This window comes from Nilaparvata lugens, chromosome 7, assembly GCF_014356525.2.
Source record: "Nilaparvata lugens isolate BPH chromosome 7, ASM1435652v1, whole genome shotgun sequence".
Taxonomy (NCBI): domain Eukaryota; kingdom Metazoa; phylum Arthropoda; class Insecta; order Hemiptera; family Delphacidae; genus Nilaparvata; species Nilaparvata lugens.
This window is the reverse complement of record NC_052510.1, coordinates 6698961-6714557: the sequence shown is the minus strand read 5'-3', so window position 1 is coordinate 6714557 and position 15597 is coordinate 6698961. Positions and strand designations below refer to the sequence as shown.

The following is a 15597-nucleotide window of genomic DNA, read 5'->3' as shown; positions in this document are numbered from 1 at the left end:
ATGTATGATGTATGAATGAATAGCCTAAATGTACCTACCTTGACAGCGACCCTAGCCTGGACACAACCCTCATCCATGTTGGGCAGTTTGCTGGCGAGGCCCTCGTAGACCTCTCCGAATGCTCCGCTGCCAAGGAACTTGGTCAGTGTGATCTGGTCGCGACTCATGTGAGGCAGCATTGCCAGTTCTCTGTCGCTGGGCACACAGTTGCCAATGTACAGCTCGTTGCTGTTGTGCACTATGCCGCGTGGCAGCTGGCGCAGTGTTGCCAGTTCTACGTCGGTGCCCTGGCTGTTGGATGAGGTGATCGCTTGCAGACTTGTCTTCTTCTTCAGCTGGCGGTGTCTGGAAACTGTTGGCAGGAAGAGATCAGATTAGATTAGAATTCTTTATTCATGTAAGTTGCTATATGCTATATACTCTGGTTTATACACTAATTTACAATGCATGACAGAAGCTAAGATGGCTGAATATTCAACGAATTTAACAAAAATTGAAAGATTATTAATCAGAATAAAGATCGCATGCAATTTCAATTGTAGACAAATAAGAAGGAAGAAGAGGAGGAGGGGAAGAAGAAAAAAAGGAGACGAAGGAGAAGTTGGATTAGAGGAAGAACAGAAGAATAAAATAATGAAGGAAGAGGTGACAAAGAAGAATAGGAGAAGGAGAAAATGGGGAAGATGAAGACGAATAAAAAGACTATAAAGAAGACGAAAAGGGAGGAAAAATATGGAGAAGGGAAACTAGGTAGATTGATTGATTTTTATTATGACGTGCTAGGTGCTAGGTCTCGATAGACTCGTTGCACTAAACAACAGTACAATACAAAACAAATAAACAAGATACAACAGTATTCAAATAAACAAAATATAAGTATTACTAATAAAAACAGTTAACTGTGGAATGTAAGAATAGAATTAAATTGGATAGTATAAATTAAAATAATTATAAGTAGATAATAAAGATAATGTTATGAAAAAGAGAGATGAGAGAATGAGATAAGGAGAAGAGTAAGAGAGATGAGAAAGAAGAAGAAGAGAAGGTAAAGGAGGAGGAGGAGTTTTTCAGATTTCTCCCAATACGAGTATGTAATATCATAGACAAAAGATATATTCATAAAGTGCATAATATTACCATAGATAAAAGATAGCCCAAGAAGATATCCCATGGTATAGGGAGTTATGTTGCAAACTTCACTGTTTACTTACTCAAGCCGATAGTACTAGTAGTTCTTTTTCGTGACGCTGGTAGTCTCTCATATTGTGTGGTTTTTACACTCTCACCCGGCCAAAACAGTAATAATAGACATAAGTTGACCGAACGTGGTGAGGTATGGATCCTCCATACTCTGATATCACTATATAATTATATCATCTTCTTTGAAGATAGGATAAATCAGACTATAGAATTATTCATAATCAATCAGCTGACAAGTGGATTATTCATTGCATGCATTACACACATGTCTGGCCATGTCTATTTCTATAAGGTAGGGTTTCAATATTTTTTTATGATGCGTGTCCATCAGTATCAATATTCTCACATTTGAAAAACAAACTTAATAGGTGATTGAAGATAAAATAAAAAAATGATTAAATGAACTAAATAATTCTAAAGAAATTATAATATTCTCGATTAAAAAAATAAAATTTTCAAAGAGTTGAGAAATATTTTTATCAGATGGAAAGATTATCATGGAACTGGATAAATTGTCATATGGGATACAAATTCAAACGTGAACTGAGTTTATTAATATAAGTGAGTTTTTGATATTGGAGAAAACAAATAACAGTTTTTAAGAGTAGATTATGATTCAACTGTGAATTGTGATTCAACTGAATCCACTAGAGCAGCAGGTGACATATCAGATACTTGTGGGTGAGAAAACTGCGTGAGGTCTACTGTTCACAGAAGTACTAGTAGTGATATTCAATTCCATATGTCAGTATTGATCAGCTATTATTGGTTGAAAAATAAGAAATTGTTCAACAAGAAGAAAAATGTGATTAACTATGAGTAGGAAAAAAGAAGAAGAGGAAAGAGGAAGTGAAGAAGACAGAAGGAATAGAATAATAGGGAGCAGGGGAAGAAGAAGAGAAAGATGGAGAAGGTGAATGAGAAACAGAAGAGGAAAGAGGCAGTAGAGAAGATAGAGGAGTAGAAGAATGAAAATGATGCGGAGGAGAGGAAGAAGAAGATGAAGAAGAAAAAAATTAGAAGGGGGAGTGGAGTAGGAGAAGGTGGATATGAGGAATAAGAAAAAGAAAAAGGAGCATATGAATATAGAGGAGGGAGACTAGGAATTGAAGGTAAAGGAGGAGGAGGAATTTGTATTCTCATTTGGTCTGAATTTTCCAGATCTCTCCCAATACGAGTATGTATTATTATTGTCTTACCACACATAAGGAGCATAATAATGAGCGCCACAGCCATTACGATAACAGGAGGCAGGAACCAGTGCAGGAACATAGTGTAGTCAGGGGTGGCATTGGCATTTAGGGTGGCCGCGCCCCCACCTGTCAGGTCGCACCAGGCACTGGGCTGGCTGTAGTCGCTCCACCCGTAGCGGTTCTTGGCTCGAACGCGGAACTGGTGTTTCAACCGTGTGTCTAGCTCTTTGATTATCCAGTACGTTTCTGCAATGGAAATAGAGTTTTTAAGCTATGAAAATGTCAAATTTTGATAAGCTATGTTAATAAGTTGTTATAATTGGAACCGTTTTAAACAGGCGCTTAAGCGTGGCTACTACAATGGAAATAGAGTTTCTATGTTTTTCTTAGTTTATTGAGTTTCTAAGCTTCTGCAATGGAAATAGAGTTTTTAAGATATGACGATGTCAAGTTTTGATAAGCTATGTTAGTAAGATTAATGATATTAGAATTGGAACCGTTTTGGGGTTGAGCCTGTGGTACTTTTATGTTATGCTATGCACATCAATACAATATAATTTATTAAAAAAAAGTGGGAAAAGTTTTCAAAAAGTAATTGAACAGATTTCAATACTACTACTATACCGTATTGGAGCAATGACTGTGCCAGTGCATAATACACCATCTTCATGACTTTCATAGGCAAAACAGAACGTAATTTCACAAATAAATAAATAAGTTTTCTAGATCGTGTAGTAAGCTGCGACAAATGTACATCCCACTTTAAATGCTGATCAACCATTACTCCAAGATATCTGATACTGCTAACCTTCTCTATTTTATTACAATTAACTGAACACCCTAAATCTACATGACTAAGACAATTTGGAGAATGCAAAACAAGTGACATATTAACTGGCTGATTCTGTATATTCAAGGAAAAAGAGATGTATTTTGTTTTGGACAAATTCAGAGTCAGTTTTCTTCTATCAAGCCATTTTTTTACTTCTCCCAGTCCCCTAGCAGCTGAGTCATATGTGCTAGCCCAGTTTTCTTCATGAAAAATTAAAACTGCATCGTCTGCAAATGACAATATTTTCCCATTGATTAAATTAAGGTTACAAAAGTCATTAATATAGATCAGGAAGAGGCAAGGTCCAATCACTGTTCCCTGCGGGATTCCCATTTTAACAGATTTATATTCACTAACAGTGTTATTGACTCTAACACATTGTTGCCTATTCTTTAAATAACTGCAAAACCATCCCAGTGCCACATCCTGAAGACCAAGGCTACGGAGACAATCAAGTAGACGATCATGGCAAACTGTATCAAAGGCTTTTGCAAGATCAAGAAAAATAGCTATTTGTCTCCTACCTACATCCAAGTTTAAGATTGTTTCTTGAACAAAAGCAGCAATTGCTTCCTGTGTTCCCATCCCCTCTCTAAAACCAAATTGATTTTTTGACAGAATATTATTCAGTTCCAAAAATTTATGTAGCTGTCTCTTTACACATTTTTCAATTATTTTAGCCAAATTCGAAAGTAAACTTATAGGTCTATAGTTGGTAATTTTCCTTTTGTCTTGTGATTTGAATATTGGTTTTACTACAGTTGTTTTAAAAGAATCTGGAAAAATACCTTGTTCAAAACTTACATTAATAATGTGTTTGAGTGGAGAGGCAACAATACTTTTAACAGATTTTAAAACAGATACAGTAATGCCATCATGACCAGGCCCAGATGCACCTCTAAGACTCTCGATCGCCTCCACAACCTCAGTCTCTGATAAATATTGAAAAGTAAAATAATCTTGCGGATTGTGGGGATTGTCTGGTTGCAAATCGTCACCAGGCTCACTAGGAATATTTTGTACCATTTTCTCTCCTATAGAGATGAAAAAATCGTTAAAAGCATTAGCACATATATTGGGATTATCCCTAGCACTATAGACATTACCATCAATTTCAATTTCTTCCAAACACTCCTTCCTTATTTTACAACCAGCTACCTCCCTAACTACATTCCAAGTCCGTTTTACATCATTTTTTTCTGCTATAATACAATCGTTTAGCTTCTCTAATAAGGACTGTCAATCTATTTCGATAACTTCTAAAATAATTTCTCAGATTTAAATTGAATGGTTCCTTTTTACATTTGTTAAATAGAGCTTGCTTTCTTCTAATAGAAAATACTAAACCTTGAGTAATCCATGGCTTGATTTTTTTAAACCTCGAACTAGATTTGGCTACATTTATAGTGGATTTTTCAATATAGCTTTGTAGAGTTGCTACAAAGTTATCTGTTGAAACATTAACATCCCTACTAGAAAATACAGACTGCCAACCCTCAGACTGGATAAGAGACAAAAGACAATGGAAATAGAGTTTCTATGTTTTTCTTAGTTTATTGAGTTTCTAAGCTTCTGCAATGGAAATAGAGTTTTTAAGATATGACGATGTCAAGTTTTGATAAGCTATGTTAGTAAGATTAATTATATTAGAATTGGAACCGTTTTGGGGTTGAGCCTGTGGTACTTTTATGTTATGCTATGCACATCAATACAATATAATTTATTTAAAAAAAGTGGGAAAAGTTTTCAAAAAGTAATTGAACAGATTTCAATACTACTACTACTATACCGTATACTGCACTGAAGTATCTAATTTATAATTTCCTTTTCAATGACTTGTACCTATAGAACGTGAATTAATTTCCATAAAAATAAGGGTGCTGTGTGTTACAAACTATTAAATTGATCTTATGAGGCATTCAATAAGGACAATCTTAACTCAACACTATCCAATAAACACATGAACATACAAATATAAAAATTCAGTTGAACATTGTACGAATGATGTGTCTTAAAAAACACTTTTGGAGTGAAAATGCACTTACATTGGTAGTGACGATCGTTTCGACCTGTTGTTGGTCATCATCAGACTCATGCGAGTGATTCAGGATCGACTCATGCGAATCTGATGATGACCAACAACAGGTCGAAACGATCGTCACTACCAATGTAAGTGCATTTTCACTCCAAAGGTGTTTTTTATACTTTCCTTGCCCTACTACCATAGGTAAGGAAAGTATTGCTTTCCAAAAAAAATTAAGGTACCCAAATTTCAAGTTTTCTATACGTTTCAAGGTCCCCTGAGTCCAAAAACATGATTTTTGGGTGTTGGTCTGTGTGTGTGTGTGTGTGTGTGTGTATGTGTGTGTGTATGTGTGTATGTCTGTGAACACGATAACTCCATTCCTAATCAACCGATTGACTTGAAATTTTAAACTTAACGTCCTTATACCATAAGGACCCGACAATAAGAAATTCAATAAAATTCAATTCAAGATGGCGGATAATTACTAAAAAACCATGTTTTTGACGGTTTTCTCGAAAACGGCTCTAACGATTTTCTTCAAATTTATACCATTGATAGCTATTTATAAGCCCTATCAACTGACATGAGTCTCATTTCTGGGAAAATTGCAGGAGCTCCGTAATATTTTTGTGAAAAATGGCGGATAATCACTAAAAAACCATGTTATTCACGGTTTTCTCGAAAACGGCTCTAACGATTTTCTTCAAATTTATACCCTAGATAGCTATTTATAAGCCCTATCAACTTACTTGAGTCTCATTTCTGGGAAAATTGCAGGAGCTCCGTAATATTCTTGAGAAAAATGGCGAATAATCACTAAAAAACCATGTTTTTCACAGTTTTCTCGAAAACGGCTCTAACGATTTTCTTCAAATTTTTACCATGGATAGCTATTTATAAGCCCTATCAACTGACATGAGTCTCATTTCTTGGAAAATTGCAGGAGCTCCGTAATATTCTTGAGAAAAATGGCGGATAATCGCAAAATAAAAACATGTTTTTCACGATTTTCTCAAAAAATGACTTGACCGATTTTTTCAAATTCATACCCTGTATAGTTATATATCAGCTCTATAAACTAGCATGAGTTTCCTTCCTGAGAAACTAACAGGGGGTCCACCCCATTCTTGAGAAATTTACTTTGTAACCTCCTTCTCGTGCTTGAGGTAGGTGGGTAGAGCAGTTTATTCAAAAGAACACACGTCGATATTTTATTTGTAGAACAGCTGTTTTGACAACTTTTAAAAAATCCTTAAATTTCATAATTCAAACAAAAGGAAAATGTACTCTGAAAACAAAAACAATAGTATAATCGTACTTTTAATAAAATTATTAAGCCGCCAATCGGCATAATGTTATTCCCCTAGATTATCCTCGTTTAAGAATGAGGCTTATAGATCAATGAGCAAGGAAAGTAGTGTGAGTGTACCACACCAGATTTTTAAAATTCAAGTTGAATTTTAACAGTGAAAAGTATGGAGATGCAACAGAGTAATGATGTGTCGTTGGTAGGTGTTAGGCCTACTCGCCTAGTCACTCACCTGTTTAGGTGTTCCAAATACAATTTGTATAAACCTTCATAAACAGTTTATAATGTATCTAGTGTGGATATCATCATTATTCAATTTGTAGCCATGTATTTTAGTATGGTTATTCATGTATGATTTTTTTTGTCAGGTGTCCGAAACTGAGTCCCGACTATGCGATCGGAGCACGGGTTACCAGCTAGTCTCATTTCGGACACCTGACAAAAAAATCATACATGAATAACCATACTAAAATATTTTAGAAATTTGACCAACTAAAAACTAGATGTAATGAAATCTTGAAGAATTGAAATACGCCTATAACCATCCTCGGTTATTTAAGAATCTATATACAAAATGTCAAGTTGATCAGTCCAGTAGTTCAGACTTGATGATGCGTCAAACATAACTTTCCTATCCCGTACGTGCATAAGCCAGTTCTTTCCCTTATTAATAGTACAGATTAGAACAGTCTTCATATTATTTTAAAAATACAATAGCTCATAACCTTTAACCTTCTACCTTAAACCTTAAAGCCTGTATACTTTCTTCACCTTAGTGTGGGACCACATTAGGCGTTTTTCAAGCGTTTTTAGACTAGCCGGCAGGGCAGACAGCTCTCCGATTGGCTGATCAGCTGATTCTCGAACGTCAACTCAATCAAACCCGACTCGTCTGAAAAACGCCTTATGTGGTCTCACCCTTGGGCTGGGCGTACACTGGTCAGTCAGTACAAGACTAGTCCCGTTTAGTCACAATATTGTTGCTTATGAAGACATGTCTTCACTGACTAATCAGTGTGAGTTGCGTCATAAGCAACAATGTGAAGTATTGTGACTAAACGTGTCTGATTATGTCTTGTCTTGACTAACTGGTGTACGCCTAGCCCAAGTCAAGTCCTGAAAGATTCAAGTGATCTTAAACTCTGTGTAAATCTTATTTGGAAGAAGAGATCGTGGACGTGCCAGGAAGAGATGGGTTGATTTTAGAGGCACAGAGATTCGGAACCGGTAATGATTCCTAACCTGTTAACCTTTACTTTTCGGTCTAAACCTTTAGTCCACGTTGTACACCTTTTTGCCAATGTATTTGGCACTCAATCCATAAAAATTTCAACTCTATGCTAATCCATATTATAGTGAGGTCCACGTTATAATGACAGTGTTTTTATAGCAATGGTATTGCTATCATTCAACAAAGTTGATAGCCCTATCTCTTTCTCGCTTTGCTCTGTTGCCAGATCATCTTTTGACAATGTAGAATTAATAATTAATCAACTAAATATTTTATCTTAATTATGTAAATTCATAATGAAATTATTAAAAAATATAATTTAATGCTTCATAAAATATAATTGATTATTTTAAACGAGAATGAACAGTTAATATTACATCAATAAACCTGTATCAGCTACCGTCTATAGAAGTCATTGACAAGACAGAGGATCGCAATGTTTTTCTCCTATCTTTCTTCACTGCCATTATAATGTGGACCTCATTATAATTGTTGTTTCACTCACCAGTGCCATTATGATAGAGCACCCACTCTTCGCCGGGAGGTGTGTGGTTGGCTTCCCGTTTGTCACGCGTCGCCTCTTCGGAGTGACTGTGTCTGCCCTCCAGTGCCATCTCTTGGTCACCAGCCGAGTGACTGTGCCTTCCCTCCAGTGCGTACAGCTCTATGGTGCCTCCGTTCTCCCTGGCCGCCTCCCAGGCCACCTGGTACACCTCGCCGCGGAGGTGCTGTAGGGTGGGGGTACCGGGAGGGGTGGGTCGGTCACCTACAAAACAAACAAATATTGAAAATTGGAAAATAATAAACATTGAAAAATAGTGGAAATAGTTGATTGGAAACTGGTAAATTGAAACAGTAGTGTAAATCCTATACTATTAAACGAGCAACGTCTGTTTATAAGTTTAGATGTTTAATTGTTTATATATGTTTGTATTTCACCGGAACTCGAAAACGGCTCTAACGATTCTCACTAAATTCAGAACATAGTAGGTTCATAATATAAAGATTCGATTGCACTAGGTCTCATCACTGGGAAAATTCGCTGAAGGACATTAAAAGGATAATCATTATTCATCCTTGGAAAAACAGTTGATAATAATTATTTCGTCGTCTGTTGGTGATGGAAGTGAGTGAGCGAGTTCATGTGTGTGGGACTGTGTCAAAATGATGACTCAGCTTTTGAACTTTTGTAATCATTCAATCAGGTACTTAGTGCCGGTTGCAAAAAAAGCCGGGTTATTTTCAATCCTGATTAATTCCAGTAGAACCATCTTTTTGAAATTGTCTTCTCTGATTTGGTTCACGTGAAGTTAATCAGGATTAAAATTTAACCGGCTTTGTGCAACTGGGTTTTTGCGAGGGAAATTTTTGCATTCCTCTGGGAATTAATCTCAATTTACTGTGATTAGATAGAACATTTCTTATGAATGTTATTATAATTTCTTCTTTCGTAATAAATTTTCCATGCTTTTGTACTCCAGAGCGAAGCTCGGTCCCCGATATTAATTATTATGTGGGTCCAAAAATCTATAAAATATTCTCAGTAGTATTATTTGAATCTTTAAAAATGAGAATATTAATCGAATATTGTATTTGTATTGATAATACATGGGTGGAGAAGTGGGAGAGTTGTTTCAAATAGATTGGTAGGTTGTGGATCACCTCAACAATTACAATGTGGTGGTAATAGTTGATTGAGAATTGTTAAATTGTTGCAGTAGTGGAACTATGTATATTCATGTAAATATGTATATCGTACATAAAATTCCGGATGATTACAACAGTATTGAAAATAAGATGGTTCAAAAATCATAAAAAAATCGGGATAGTGAGAATAATTATTTTAATATTGATTTTTTTATGGAAAATAGATGGTTGATAAAAACATTAGAAGAAGAACGAGGAGAAGATAAAGTAAATAAGGAGAAGATGAACAGAGAAGAAGACGAATCTTTTTCTCCTTTCTTTGTTTTCTTATAAAGAAGGGAGATGATGAGGATATTATAGATTGGTGATCGTTTGGTAGACTGTAGATTATTTGTCAAATGATGAGTACTTAATTAAGAGTTTCAGAAGAAAGTTAAAACTTGGACAGTTTAGCTCACGTTCTCATTGTGATAACGAAAGTTTTAACGGAAGTTTCATTATCAATCTATCTAAATTTGAAATTCTTTGTTTTATTCTGATTCATAGTTTCAGATTGAAGATTTGGTGTTGAAATTGAAGTGAACATAACCTACATAATATTTGGACAATTTGTGACAAAATCAGGAAATTGAAGAAGTTTTGGGCAATAGCCTGTTTTTTCTTTTCCGACTATTGTATTGTTCGCTCTATCTAATAAATAAATAAATAAATAAAAATAATATTCACTTGAAAATTAAAAATCAAAATACTCTTTCCAACATATATCTTTATTTTTCACAACATGGTTCAATTTTAAAGTTATTCTATCATTGAAGATATTCACTGTACAAAGAATTTCACTTTCAAGTTTCAGTAATGATTATCTCATATCTGATTATGACATATCTCCATACAATAGGAACGAAATGTTAATGCATCAGTTATTTGCTTAGCCAATGCTGTTATTTTCTTTACTTGTTTGTATTATTTTTTTGTAATGTCACAACAATAAATTAATTTGAATTTAAATTTAATGAGAAGCAATGAGGTTATTTGTAAGTATAAAATGAAACTTACTGTAGAATGATGAATTTTGGAATTTTCATAAAAGTTCTGATAGGAAGGGGATTCAAATCAGTTATTGTTTAGTGAATTTTCTAAACTCACCCAAAGTTCTGAACGTAAATCGGTCGTCAGGATGCCAATAAAATGGCTCAGCTGTCGGTGAGTAGAGCATATTCAGTCGGAATTTGTACTTGGTTTTTGGGCTCAGTCTTTCCATGTAGAAGTAGTTGATGCCTTCTGTCGATGTGTGGGACACCGCTACTGTTGTCCATCCGTCTGTGGTCGAGTTGTAATACTGCATTTCATATCTGACAAATTTCAACAATTTTATTAGTGTTGTTAGACTAAAAATATTGGAGATATCGTCGCTACCTATTTTTTGTAATAAGATTCCAGTTCAAAGCCATAACCATTCTTTTATGATAATCAATAAAATAATAATTTTTATTTCCAATCAGACAGAACATAAAATACAATCTTTCCAAGCATATAAAATACAATGAAAATGTTCAAGGTAATAATTGAATAGACTTAAAACGTTGTCAAAAATCCACTGTGATTAAATAAAAATTAATATTATACAGGAGCATGCTTTGACAACGTTTTAAGTCTATTCAATTATGGAAAAGTTCCACAACATCAACATTCACGCTACAAACTTAATTCAAGGTAATAATTTAGTTCTAAAATAATTAATAAAAATACACGAAAAAAATATTCTACAATGTATTTTGTGAAAAACAAATCTCTTTATAGATTTTCATGAAAATTTCAAATTTTCGAACATTTTTGGAAAATTGTTTCCTAAATATAAATAGGTTATATATGATAAATATATTCCAGCTTCTGAATGAAAATTTCAACCATGGTAGGTACTGTTTTAAGAGATGATTCTGGAATAATGATTATTATCAAATTATCTGACAAAACATTCGATCCTTAAACAAGCTTTAGAAAATACAGAGTGTTCTAAAAGAAACTACCCATGGGATTCTGAAACCTAACCTTTAGATGTTTTGTGTATTTGACAACTCTGTATTTAGATTTTTCAACATTATTTGCCCTTGTAAAGACCAATTCTCCATTGTTGAAAAATTATATTTGGAGAAATTATTTTGTTTACCATACAATATACTATCAAAAATATAAATTATTTCGTAATTTTTTTGTGTTCCTTGTCTCAATGAATCGAACCTCGTGAAGGGTGACATGAAGCTTCAAGATTCGATTCAAATTATTCTCTCTCTCTACATCATGAAAATGTCAAACTCCTGAGAAACCTCTCACTCTTTAAACGATTAGTTGCACTCCAAGGGTTGAGCTCCAAGATCCCCTAGAATAAATTGAATAGAGAAAATCAAAATTACTTGAGAATTTGATCTACTGAAATTCATTGATATATAGTAGGCCTACTTACTGTAGATAAGGAGTGCTGGGAATCCTAGGGTCCCAAGAGATATTCAAAGAATACGGCTGTGCTTCTACCAGAGTTATATTGTTTGGCAGCGGATAGGTTTTCACTGAAATCGAACTTGTTTCCGAAAACATGTCCGTGCTTTCTGAGTAGGCTCGAACCTTAAAATTAGAAAAATAGGTCTCTATTATCAAAAACATTGAATAAATTTAAAAACGACAATTTGATAAGCAGAAATTGAGGTTTGAAAGAACAGTCTAATAAATTAAACTATTGTTAATTTCGTGCATACAAAATTGGAAAGTCATATGATTTCCCTTGTTTGGAAGCCTGATACATGATAATAAAAAATTAAATAATATATGATAAATAAAAATAATAAAATTAAATAATACATGAAATATATATAAAAATAATAAATAAAATAATAGATGAGTTGAAATTGTTTAAAAGCACGCTATTGAGATGACTGAATGGAACCTCTGTTAATTTTTAACACACAATTTTCTTCAATATTTGATTCCATTACGAACTGCTTGTTAAATAATCACTTTCAAACAACTAAATTACGACATGGCAGTCAGGTATTTATAAAAATAAAAGCTATTACTTCTTATAGCTTCTACTCAATAGCTTTTATTAATATGTCGTAATTTAATTGTTTTAAAATGACAAAATTTTCCTTGTTTGGGAACCTTTGAAGTGGGAACTTTGAAGTTTCATTATTGACAAATGTAGAAGTCTTCACTAGCATGGTACCCATGCTAAGTTTAATGGCAGTGGAGAAAGATATGAGTACCCAGTAACATCGAACTTTTTTTGAAAATGTATCTTTCCATAAGCAACTGATGATCTTCTGTATCTTCTCAGAAGCAACATGTTGCATCCGAAAAGATACACAAGGAGCTTTTTAGAGTTACGTCCTTTCAGTACAACATCAGCTGACATTTGTTCAGCATGCTTTTTCCATTGTTGGTGATACGTTGCAACTCTCTAATTCATTGTAACTTACATAAATAAAGAACTCTAATCTAATCTAGTTCACGAAGAATCTCTGTATGTGGGTTAAATGGAAGAAGGGGCTCTTATTACCCCAATTCCGCCCACTTCACTTTTATTGTAAAGTGTAGAAAAAGTCATTTATATATCTATCTATGTAGTTTACTGTCTAAACATATTAATTCATTGTATAATTACTTTTCCCATCTTTTTGGATTATTTTACGCATATGAATATTTGGATGATTAGCATTTCATAGTCCAATAAGGTACATCAAGCAGAGCCATCAATTCTGTGTTATTGGTTCGTTTACAGTCCCCGTATACAGTGTTTTCCCATCTTATGCACTGTCGCGACTAAATGACACCTGAAGACTGAACCATTGCTCGGTTGATACTGCAACTCAGTGGAGTGATGAGGGGAAAATTATGGAATGCATCACTGTACCACCCCATTCAATAGTTTTGTGCAGCAAAAAAACTGACACTGTTGTACTTTTCACAACAGCGCGATTGCCGGAAGGTTAAACATTTTTGTAGACTTACCGAGATGGAGTACTCCTGGTCGGCATTGAGTTTATGTAGGTCGACGGCATACAATCTGTCGCCGCCCTCTTGGTCCCTGAGTACCGGCTGTTCGCCGTTGCGCCGCACCCCCTGCACGGCTCCCTCCATCCGCCACAGCACGGCGTAACGCACCGCGTGTGTGTGCGGCTGCTGGGGGGGCGTCTCCCAGGACACACGCACTGCCAGGGGGTCCAGAACGGTCACGCGTAGGTTGTTTGGTAGCAGGGGTGCTGCGAATATACAGTGCAACTTGGTTATAAACGTCATTTAGACGAAACAAATAGAAAAAACGAATACTGGACTAGAGACACAAAGTAAGAAGAATACTGGATTAGAGAAAGAAAGAAGGATAGTAGAAGGAGAAAGACGAATTCTAGACTAGAGATGTAATAATACTTGACTAGAGATGTAATAATACTTTACTAGAGATGAAATAATACTTTACTAGAGAAAGAAAGAATGAAAAATACTAGAGGAATAAAAAAGAATACTGGACTATAGAAAGAAAGAAGAGTACTGGAGAAAGTACTCTTTCTTAGTACTTCTTACTAAATCACAGAATGAAGTTTGTAAATAGTAATAATAACACGCAACAAGCAACTTATAAACTTATAGTCCAGTTAATATAGACATGAAAAAGGGGGTGTTCTTGCAATTTATATTGTAGTTCTGATTTTTTAATATGTTATTTGGGTACATAAGAGAAGTCCAGGACCAATTTCTTCATGCAAAATTTCCTTGTGATTTTTTCTTCAAATTTTACTCATTTTTGAAAAATTATAACTCAGTACTCATTGGAGATAGAGAGTTTCGAATGATCTCATTTTTTCAGAATTTTATAATCTAAAAAAAGGCGCGAGCAAATTTTTCTGTCAGAGTACGAGATTCTGCAGAAATAGCTGAAAACTGGAAAATGAGCCGAAAATACGAGGTTTTTGGGCCACTCTGTATCTAGCACAAGGAAATTTTGCATGAAAAAATTGGCTCTGGACTTCTCTTATGTACCCAAATAATATATTGAAAAATCAGAACTACGGTATAAATTGCATGCACCAATGTATAATAGTGACTGGCCTATTATACCCCAACACATGTCATTCATAGTGGGGTGTATATTTATTCATTAAATTATCTATGCCTATTAAGAAATTATTCAATGCTTAAAACTTCTTTGTTGTATTTGTATTAAATGTTATAGTATTCAAATTTATATTGTAATCGTTTTTGATGAATAAACTTTGATTTGAATTTACGGTCCCGTTCAGGTTAATGAGCAGCGATGGCGAATAAGAAAAAATGAATAAATAGAAACATTAATAAAAGGAGAAAATTAATATAGTAGGCTTCGTTAAGGCTCAAAGAATAAGGTGGTTGGGGCATGTGATGAGGATGAGTGAGGCTAGAACACCAAAAATAGTATTCAATAGCAAGTTGCACAGCAGACGAAAAATGGTAGGCCAAGGAACAGGTGGGTGGACCAAGTGATGGATGACCTGAGAAAGATGGGGGTGAGAGGATGGAAAGAAAGAGCCATGAACAGAGAAGAATGGAGGCGTGTTGTGAAGGAGGACAGGGCTCACCTAGGGCTGTAGCGCCGGATAAACAAAATAAGGAAACTTTGATTTGAAAGAAAGAATTACGAATACTAGAGGAAGGAAGAATAATACAAGAGAGAGAAAGACAAGGTATGAAAATTTGCAACTTCATGCAAGTTTCGTGAACTCGAATCAAGTTGTTAACCATAATTTTATGTGAAGCAGAAGAAAAATGAATATAGAATTCGTGGAAGAAGAAGTATCAGTATGAAGAAGAGATTTGTATGAACGAAGTTTCAAGTAGAAAGAAAAAAACAATATATTAATATATTAGTGAAATGTAATGAATATTTTATATTGAAATGTATTAATAAAAAATTGTTACCTCCGGGCGTTGTTTGTATGACGGCTGATGGTCCCAATACTAGAGGCATGCCCTGCAGTTCACTGTAGTGATTCTCAAATGCCACAAAGAATGAGTAGTTGGTATATGGCTGTAGTCCATGGACTTCCACTATTCGGTCGAACGTTTTCTGTAAATTAATTACATTCAATTTGATCTGCAATTTTTCTATCAATTTGATCATGAATAGGCTACTGT

At 34.7% G+C, this 15597-nt stretch overlaps 1 protein-coding gene across 1 annotated transcript in view; it reads right to left on the bottom strand.

Annotated features, from left to right (window-relative positions):
• Positions 1–15597, bottom strand: part of LOC111056335 (proto-oncogene tyrosine-protein kinase ROS) — a 163642-nt gene that overhangs the window by 12028 nt on the left and 136017 nt on the right. Inside the window, 7 exon segments of the mRNA XM_039433568.1 lie at positions 39–352; positions 2400–2639; positions 8297–8557; positions 10585–10790; positions 11900–12057; positions 13441–13691; positions 15382–15529. Of these exon segments, the coding sequence (XP_039289502.1) occupies positions 39–352; positions 2400–2639; positions 8297–8557; positions 10585–10790; positions 11900–12057; positions 13441–13691; positions 15382–15529 (1578 nt within the window).